The sequence below is a fragment of the Saccostrea echinata genome, unplaced genomic scaffold (genome assembly GCF_033153115.1).
Source record: "Saccostrea echinata isolate AGI-Se365-2 ecotype Australia unplaced genomic scaffold, CSIRO_AGI_Sech_v1 ptg000009l, whole genome shotgun sequence".
In the NCBI taxonomy this organism is placed as follows: Eukaryota; Metazoa; Mollusca; class Bivalvia; order Ostreida; family Ostreidae; genus Saccostrea; species Saccostrea echinata.
In genome coordinates, this window is record NW_026889758.1 from 20,822,093 (window position 1) to 20,832,697 (window position 10,605).

General features: G+C 34.8%; 1 protein-coding gene across 2 annotated transcripts in view; it reads left to right on the top strand.

Annotated features, from left to right (window-relative positions):
• The window catches only part of LOC133181996 (uncharacterized), a 25,551-nt gene extending 14,994 nt beyond the window's left edge, over positions 1–10,557 (top strand). Inside the window, exons 1-4 of one of the 2 annotated variants that reach the window (XM_061316685.1) lie at positions 2,509–3,000; positions 6,948–6,996; positions 7,313–7,544; positions 9,659–10,557. In XM_061316685.1, the coding sequence (XP_061172669.1) occupies positions 2,917–3,000; positions 6,948–6,996; positions 7,313–7,544; positions 9,659–10,130 (837 nt within the window). In that variant the 5' untranslated portion in view covers positions 2,509–2,916 and the 3' untranslated portion in view covers positions 10,131–10,557. Of the gene's footprint in view, positions 1–2,508; positions 3,001–6,947; positions 6,997–7,312; positions 7,545–9,658 lie in introns of those variants that run through there. The other variant, XM_061316687.1, reaches the window with a different exon arrangement.
• Positions 10,558–10,605: the final 48 nt, after the last annotated feature.

The following is a 10,605-nucleotide window of genomic DNA, read 5'->3' on the forward strand; positions in this document are numbered from 1 at the left end:
ATTAATTCAAATGTCATCGAAATTCTCGTGTGTGTTATCAATTATTCAACTAAGGCGTATCACTCAATTTACACAAATACATGTAGGTGATATCATAAATTAGCGGTAACCAATTTAATATAATAATGTATATTACTTATTCATTAAAATTAATGTTTCTTATTTTACTGTATTTATTCACTATCTAAACTAGTGATAAATCCTATTCAAAAAATATGATATTACTTATTTGAATATGTTATATCATTAATTAAAAAGCTGAAACGATGATATCACAAAGTCAAACTAGAGGAACTGTGAGCACTGAGCTCACAAAATGATATCCCCTCGCCTCCTATATGTTTATAATGGCAAAGTCCATGTTTTCGTATGGGATATCCGAAATAAGTGCCCGATCAAAAAGTAAAATAGGAGGTGCACAATGGCACTATGTAATAAAGATTCTGTGGAAGTATATCATTAAATTTTATTCAGTGGTATAAAGGAGGAGTTGCGGATAAGAGATGTGTACCCCAAAGCCTAACAGACGGACGCACGGATGTACACGTACCCCCATCACTATATATGTATACTCCTCGTTTTTCAAGCGGGGGGTATAATAAGCGTTATTTCACACAGAAGTATTTAAATTGGCGACATCACTTAATGGCAATAAATACCGAAATGTCTCTTCTTTTTCATGTTTCAAATATATGTACTGTTGCTTTTTTTCGGGCCCTTAGCAATGATGGAGGGGGTGTGTGGCAACTTTCCAAAAAAGATCGGTCAAGCTAAAAAAATAAAATCTAATTCACTGTCCAAATTCCGGAGTGCCAGTGCTCGACCTTACAGCAACAAAAAGTATGGGGGAGGGGGCAACCAGCATCTAAACGAAAATTTACTATAAGAAAACACTATATTCAGAAAAAGTGGGGTTCCATTAGCCTGTTTTTTTGTTGTTGTTGGTTCATCGATATAAACTTAGTCGCCCTATCCAGATTCCATAGAAAAACCGAGTGTCACTTTGTCAAATAGCTCTGTTCCAAGGGAAGAAACTTGTTCCAGATACAATTAAAGGATTTATGGATAACAAAATGTTAAACTTTTCAGTACGAAGTTGTCATGTTTCCTTTTTTCTCTCTTTTTTCACCCTGTTTAATTAGTATTGAATATTTAAAAATTGTACAAAAAAGAAGAAGAATTTAATAAAGCATAATTAGTATTTTGTGGTATTGCACGATATCCTATAAGACTTCTTGCCATTAATTGAATTGTATGCTAAAATATGTATTCTCTCAAGGGGAAAGATTTTTTTGTTATGCTTGTCTGTTCGTCTGTCAATCTGCCAAGCATTGTGCCGTGGCTTCACGCCGAAAACTCTTGTTTTCAATGTTTTCTATCGACTTAAGATATTGATCATATTGGCTCAAAGGTGAAAAAAAAATATGTTTTTTTTAACTATATATCTTGTCATAAAATTTCATTTAAAAAGTCAAGAGAATAACTGGTGACCTGTGTGGGAGGGAGGCATCTTTTTTTTTTTAATAATAAATATAAAAGAAAAAATCTGAATGTTGATGCATCTCTGTTTGTTTTATAGTCACCAACTTTGCAAGCTGCAATTCAAAAAATTATTTATGAAGTTTCTTGTGGACATGAGTCAGAGAAAGGTATTTGAAAATTAAAATTTAAAATAAAGATATGAAAAACATGGATTTATATCACCGATTTCTTCTCGGAAGGGTTCTAGGTTTCCCGTTTGCAGTGGAATGCAATTTGTCATCATTTGAGGTAATTTGCATCTGCATGATGGTGGGAGATTAGATTTACCTGTGAATTAAGTAAACGTTTTATCACCTGTGAAAACAAGGTAGCCAAGCGAACTGACGATGCTCCCGCAGAGAGTTTGTTGCCTGGACAAGAAATGGTTGTAAGGCCAGGGAAGAAACAATTGTGCATGCACCAATCAAGGCAATACAATGCACAGCATTGACAAACGAGACTTTTAAATCTAGAAATAACTTAACCCCATACATCAAAGTCTGTTAATACAATTGAAGATTAGAACAAATTTCCTTACATGAAGTTGGCATGTTAATTCTAATCACAATCTTGCAACGCTCATAGTTTCACAACATTTACTCAACATACTAAACTGAGATCTATATGTAGTTTAAAAAAATTATTTATAAACCAAACCATATCATTGATTTCTACTTAAAAATAGCCTTCAGATGGTAGATGAATAGAAGATCCATTACGTCGGAAGCTGGTATAAGATCAAGAAGTATAAAGAAAATAATCCATTAAATATAGCGATAAAAGAAAGGGAACGTGTGGATATCGAATAAAGTGTAATCAAACTGCAGTCCGAAGATTGGCAGGATTTCATGTCTGAGGAAATTATTTCAATGCATGAAAAAAATGTGTTTAAAACTGTACCGATTAAGCGAGACTAGATCAAGGAGGTCCATTTACACAGAATGTAACCACGTCGATGAAAATGAAGCTCAGTTTTATAACGATGATGGTTGGACTGTGGTTAAGATAAAGTTAAGTTTGGTTCTATATATAAATAAGAATTTGAGTGAAAAGTTAATTTATGCCCAGATCCATTAGATTTTGGCGGTTATAGGGATCGTGTCCGTTTGAAGATTGGGGGTTTTCAACAAATCTTTGTTGATCGGCGACGCTCTACGTTTGGACTTCCATACACTTCAAACATAAATGAATCGCTAAATCCGTTTTAGGCAATGGCTTAAGACGGCGATATCACAACCCAATTGTCTCCGTGAACTGGGAACAAAGAATCAAATTGGAGAGAAACTTAGTCTTATCATGCTAACATTTAGCAATCAATAGCAGACAGCCAAAACGCCATGTCGCTTGATTGGATTCCCGAAATACGGAGCTTGGGCTCATAAAACGGGCGACAAAATGTTTTCATTTCCACCACTGCTTTGCCGTAAAAAATACCAAATATGGAATGATGAAATTACCAAAATTCAAGTGAACAAATCGGTAAGAGTCATTTGCCTCAAGATCCACTACTTCACATGATGTTTTTATATGTGCATGCTTTACAAGTAGTGAGTATATAATTATATTCTTGGAACCTGAGCTTAATAAGAGGAGAAAAGAAATTGTGTGGGATATAGTTCCTGAACCCAGCATGTTCAACAAATTTTTTGTGGTGTTGTGATACGTCAACATTACCATTTACTTGAGCGTTACAGGTGGAAGTCAAGGGTAAAACAATATGATGGTGTATTCAGAAGAGAAAATGAAATTATATCATACTATACCTTCTCTGATATGTGAAGCGTATTTTGCTTTAGTCATATGCTCTCTAATTTGAAATCCTCTAGTTTACAGAGTAAAAAAAAATATTTGTGAAAAATACGAATACATCTTTAACTTTTTACGTTACTTGTAAATAGTTTATACTACAGTCGGGGAATTATTTGAGTCTTCAAAACTTAAATCATACTCAAATTAGAATCAGAGAGAATTCTGATAACTGCAGTAAATAATCAACCAGTAAATAAGAAATTACCCGACACTGTCGATAACATAATCTGAAGTGCTATTTATTCCCTAATTTGGCTATAAATATGTCTTCTACCTTCTCTGTGCAAGTTTCTGTCGATTTCTCCTTTGAACCAGGCATCAATTCATTCTGGGATCCAGAAAATGCATGTTAATTATTGTAATACTATAGGGTTATTGAACTTATATTGGTGAATATTGGCACGAGTTGGCTGTACAAATGCACGAGCTTGCGTGTGGATTTGTACATACAACGAGTGCCAATATTCACCAGTTCAATAACTCCTATATGATATAGCTTAAACATCTTCCATTGACTTATATTGTTTCAATTAAATAACTCAAATAATAAGACTTTTTTAGAATCGGTTTTTAAATTAACGTCTGTCCTGTAAGCCAACGTTTCAATATCGCATCATCCCAAGGACCCTACCAAGCGTTACGATCTGCTTGTTGAGGTATTATTGAGGCTAATAGGTACTAAATTATTAATTAATAATTTCAATTTTGGTTGAAAATAGACACATCTTACCTAGCTGCTACTACCCATCATTAATTTGCCTTTGAGAGGTTAACCAGACAACATTTTGGGGCCTTCGATATTGAACGCCCGCATTCGGAATGTTTCGTGGCATACTCGTATACGTAATACAAACTCAGCGTTCAATAAAACGCCAAGATATTGAACACTAAAATTCTCTAGACTTTTAGTAGTTTTTTTTATCATAGAATATTTATAAGCTATAAATTAAAAATAAATTATAAAAATGGTTTCCTGTATTATTGATACTATATACTGTAAAAAGTCCAAATGTTTTACGGAGTGGTCTGAAAAATATGATTTTGAAGAGATCGGTGAGATGTTGGACTGATATGACGATTTTCAAGACACACTTAATTTGCATTGGTTAATCCTCAGCTTAGGCGGGATCATCCGACCCGAGTCAGCAAGCCATATCTAATTTGCATTCATATGTTTTTGATAGTTACGTAAAAGGACATGTATTGACTGGGTTTGAGGGCAGAATGCGTTGTACCGAACCCTCGATCGAAACTGTTGCCATCGTCCTAACAGTCTTGTGTCCGACAAAATGTATACGTATGAACTATTTTATGCAATATAATCATATATTTAGGTCACTTTAATTAGTTGACCCGATATCCATTTTAGTCCGACTTCGTGCGTTGTTCTTGTCAATCAGTTGAGATTTTCAGCTTCTTTTCTAAAATGGCTTCAACCAAGTTTAGAACAATGTTAAATGGGAATTTAAATTGATAATTTCATTATTCCCGGAGCCAGAGGTACTATAGATAATCAAAATTTTGCGACACCTTATTTCCGCGAGATCGTTTTTGCTATAAATGAGCTAGAATAAAAAACAACATGTGTTTGTGAAACACTGATGCCCCCGTATGGCAACTTATAGCAAAGGATAAACTTTCTCGAATGCAAATAAAAAATGTTGGTACCCAAAGTAAGGTCTTGTCTCGAGGAATATACCTGTGAAATATTAAAGCCCTAGCAGCAACCATTGAATAGATACAGAAAAGGTTAAAGTTTTTCAGAAGTAAGTCAAACATCAAGGTCAAATGGTCAAAATTAATGGTGCCTTAGGAAAGGCCTTCTCACAAGAAATATACAGGTGAAATATGAAAACTGAAGCACCAATCGTTCAAATGTTATAACCAAGGTTTAAGTTTTTCAAAAGTAGGTCAAACTCCAAGGTCAAGGTCAATGGATTACAATTGTTGGTATCCAAAGGAAGGTCTTGTCACAAGGATTACATATGTGAAGTATGAAAGGCCTAGCACCAAGGTTCAGAAGTTATGGCCAAGATTAAAGTTTTTCAAAAGTAGATCAAACGTCAAGGTCAAAGGGTCAAAGTTGTTGGTATCCAAAGGAAGGCCTTGTCACAAGCATTACATATGTGAAGTATGAAAGCTGAAGTACCAATTGTTCAAAAGTTATGGCCAATGTTAAAGTTTTTCAAAAGTAGGTCAAACTGCAAGGTCAAGGTCAAAGGGTCAAAGTTGTTGGTATCCAAAGGAAGGACTTGTCCCAAGGATTACACATGTGAAGTATGAAAGCCTTAGCAACAATTGTTCAAAAGTTATGGCCAAGGTTAAAGTTGGATAAAAGGTTCAAAAGTAGGTCAAACTCCAAGGTCAAAAGGTCAATTATGGTGGTACCAAAAGAAAAGTCTTGTCACAAGGAATACACGTGTGAAATATGAAAGCCATAGCTCCAACCAATCAAAAGTTATGGGCAATGTTAAAGTTTTTGCGGACAGACGGACGGACAGGGCAAAAACTATATACCCCCGAATCTTCGATACGGGGGCATAAAAATCAGAACTTTAGGCTATTATTGTACATGTATATTTTATGATCCAGAAGAAACATTCGCGAACAGACGATCTCGTGTAGTTACGCGAAAAGAAAGTTCTCGAGAATAAAAATTGCTTTACAGTATTGGGCATAATGATAAAAAAATAAAAATTAATGCTTTCTTCAAATTTCATTTTTTTTTTTCATTTGGACATATAGCAATATCACGGAGTTTAATCTTAAGGGTAAGACTATGTGGTCATCTGTTAAAAGTGCCTTATATCTTCTGCCTGACAAACTCTTAGTACACCATAGTTATGAGCAGCACTAGGCCCTTTACCAAAACTGCAGCATACCTTTGAAAATCTTTACTCCTGAACATCATACAATCTGTTTGAATGACTATTTGATTATCATAAAAAATAAGCACTCTGTCAATTTGAGGTATTCTGGACTCCTGTGGTCTCAAGTGGGACCTTAAAGTAGGTCACCTACTGAAAATGTATTGTATCCTTTAAAACATTTTTTTACTTTTGGACATCTAAAAGACATAAAAATAACCAATGGGCCTAGTACCAAAATTGTTATTTCATGACCAGACTCCAAGTGGGTTGAAGTTGATTATACATTAAAAACGCATTACAGGTATATTATTCTTCTTGACAACAGCAAAAATTTGAAAATTGAATATCTACTTAACCTTTGCATAACCCCATCCTAGAGTTAGGCTAATTTGCTATATACATTGATTATACATGTAATTTTTATTTATACCCAAGCACCATGCATCATTTGGAGTCTTTGAGTCATATTATCACCAATGCTGTAGAAGTATCATTAAGAAATAGAGATAACAAGATCATTCTTAAAACAGAAATCTCTGTCACAGCAATGATTCGCTCATTCTGACCAGTTTGATTTGCTTTTAGTTTATAGCTGTTGTTAGGGAAACACTAAAAGGTCCTTGTTGACACGGAATAATCATCTGTATTCTGATCTATTTTATTATTAAAATCGCGTTACATCAGTGAAGTGGCAGAGTGATTGTCCTGTTACGTCTTTAGTACTATTGTACTGTTATCTATTTCCAGACTAAAGAGGAAGTCCACGAAGATCGGGTCGCCTGTGCCGACATCTATGGTACGTGAAAAGCATCCATACGTAACTCATAAATTACTTCCGATGGTTCTCAAAGATCCATTGATTTATCTTTTTCATGCCAGCGCCTGCAATTCTTTCTAGTATTTGTGAATTGAGCCATACATTGTATCATCTGTCCTCATAATAAATTCTCTCCAAACTCCAAGGGTAAAGCAACCGGTAATTATTCCGATATTGATTTCTCATCAGCATTACTTCCAAGATGGCGACTGAAGCTTGCAGCATGAGAGACTTTTAAAAACCTGTTGAATTTTAGCTCATTGAGGGTAAGTTTGTTTTTGCTTTTTTTCTACAGATGTAGATAACGAGCATAACTATATCATGACAAAGGCCTTGAAGTCATATAAGCTCCACCGAGAGAAGGAAAAGGCGGAGTCCAGGCAGCAGCAGTTACGATCTGCTTATAGAAGGCGGTGGCACGCGCCTGTGGTACCAAGCAGACTACGGAAAAGCTCGGCGTCACAGGTGCGACCAAAGACCGCCAATGACGTCATCCGTCAGGTACAGGTGGCCAATACAGAAGAAAGGTATACTCAAGTAACTGAAATCAAAATGCCATATACTATATATACTAGCTGGCCTAAATGCTTGTAATTTTCTGTATAGCTAATAGTAATTTTGAGTGTTCAATTGTAGGGTAGAGTGGGGTAATTTCGACCACTTCTGCTGATTTGTGGCTTTCAATCCACAAAACACGACTGTTTTCAAATGTACTATTTTAAAAAAGATTCAAAGTGATTGAGATTGATTTTTTCTTCATATTTTTCTGCTTTAGGAGTTAAAAATGCATAAAGAATAATGAATTGGTTTAAAAACAAGTAAGCATATTGCGTGGGTTAATTTCGACCGGCCTCGGGGTAATTTCGACCACAACAAACATCAAAAAGAAAGATAACTCTTGCAATGCAAGTAAACTTTACCTGTCGCACTTTATTCAAAATTTATGGTCCCGTCCGAGAAACTATATTGCCTTATTTAGAAAATACGTGTATCTATCTCTATCTCTCTCAATAAAAAGATTAAAATGGATAAGTACTAGTATCCATACAGTAAAGAAATGGGTTTGGGTTACTTAAGCTTTTTTATGCTGTGTTATTGACGTCTTAATTCTTATTCCTTATTCTAAATTCTGCTTTTAATTCGCCAACTCTATATTTTAAAATTGTGATATATATAGTTATGCAAATAGATGAAATTTTCTCAGATTCCACAAATAATTTCTTTGATACGATTTTTAATATGTAAAACCCAAAAGTGATTTTATTTAATATCGTCTTTTCACAACACAATCATTCAGATTGTATATATATGTATAAGGTTTGAGCATAGCATTAGAATTGCGTATATTTTTCTTCATTAATTTTTACCAGTTACACATTCATTTGGAAATCGTTGTATTACGTATTTTACGTGTTTTTTTTAAATTCTGAAGAGATAAATCCTGAGAAATTCGATCAAGTCAATTAAATAAGGATTTACAAAAGCAAAGTCCTCTTAAACCCCCCACCCCCCCCCGAAAAAAACCAAACTCAAACAAATCATTAATAACGTGTTACATCATAGTGTTTTTTTTTATTGTTTTGTTTTTTGTTCCTTTGTTTCAAGATACTTGTGGCTCTTTTGGGTGTTGTTCTGATATTTTGGGTACTATTTGGATTTGTGTACCTGGACTGTGTGATACGATCTTAATACGAACTGGTTCGTTGGTTTTTCGATAGCCCCAGTCTTATCCGTCAAAGTTTAGGCATTCGTAATAATGAAAAAAATTTACAAAAACCTTATTTTTTTTTTTTTTACATACAATTAATATTGCCTGCATCCTCTATTTTGTTAATTTGACGGGTTTGGAAACTTTTGGATTGCTCTCGCCATGTGCTATTTCATAGCCAGTGCCGACTCCGTGTTCTCTCGCACGTCGATTAGTGATGCACCCTCGTGAACGGCCCGGACAATATACTAGTATATAGCTAGGTATGCATATGTTAATTAATCTGACATATTTTTTTTTAAATATAAAAGGTTATAGGTAGATAATATTGTACATATACAGTATAATCTTTTTTTTTTTTGAAGATCTAACTCTGCATTGCATTAAACAGCTGTTAAAGACAATTTACACATATTTCTGAATAAGTGGTCGAATTTACCCCGCGTCCTTAAAATCAGTAGGGGTAATTTCAACCAAAATCAAATGGACGTTTCTTGTGCATTTTGATAGATATCCAAGATAAATTTGTACAATTCTGCAAACTTAAAGATATTCCAAGAAAAAATAAAACAATTTTAATTTAATTCATGCTGTAGACTGTTGAACAAGGTTAAACTTAAAAAGAGGTTGTACGAGTTGTCTCTCTTGCATTTCCTTGATAAATCAAGCGCATTGAAGACGGGGACTTCGAACGTCAAACTGGAGACATAAATAATAGTAAAAATATTATTTATATCACTGATCAAGCAATATTTGCGATGAATAATTACACTAGGACACACAATTTGAAGAATAGTTTTCTATAATTCCGAATAAATTAAACATGTCTCAACATTTCCGTAGATCTTCGTGTAGTGTTGTGTTCCTGTGGTCGAAATTAAACGGTGGTCGAAATTACCCTGACTTACCCTAGTTAGTTTCCTATAATTTCAGAGTGTATAGAAAACCGACGCCCATAGAGTTGTCCAGGATAACAATTTCAATGGGGGAATCCCCAAAACAAAGCAACTATCAGCGGAGGAACAAGACGACGTGGATGAGCCACAGTTTCCCCTCCGCTAGCTATCTGAATCACTATGCAAAACTACATCAGCTGAGTCAATCACGTGTTGAAAATCTCCCGCCCGCGGGAAAACCCACCAAAACCAATAGACCCCAGTCGGCATATGCATATGATGGTGGGGTGTTCACTCCAACTGGACCGAAAAATGAAATCTACGTAATTGATCCTGAGTGGGTGTCCGAGGCGATGACTATTCAGAAGCTTAATTTAAATAGGCGTCCCAACACTTTGGTGATGTCTGCATCAGATACTTGGCCTGGACGTCGGTGTAAAAGCGCACCACCTCAAAACAGGCGAAATCCAATATCGTGGGACATTGCAAATGAATCAGAACACGTGTGATAATTCTTGCCATATAGCTTATAATAAATTGTCTGATGCTGATTCAGTCTCAAGTAAGCATGAACTGTTATATGTTCAATGGTGGAATTTTACGCATACGGAGTAATAATATCTTCTTAAAATTCATTTGTTGTATCTAGTGAATTTTGAGGCATGTACTCCTGCATGAATTAACTTTGGAAGCTCTGTGCTAAAAATGGAAAGTTTTTTTTAATAATTAGATTGCTTTGTGTCCATTTCTTTTTACTGTATGTTTACTGTATAGTATTAAGATACGTCTCTACTAATTCTAATACAATGTCCATATAATCAGATTTTACTATTCAATTTTCATAGCAAGTGATTATTATTTTGTTGGCATAATGCAAAAAACATCCATACCTTTGAAGTATGTCATAATATGCTTTTTTATTAAAGATTATTTCAGCCTCTGTGTATGTGTTCAACTGAGATGTTTGGGAACAAAACAAACAAA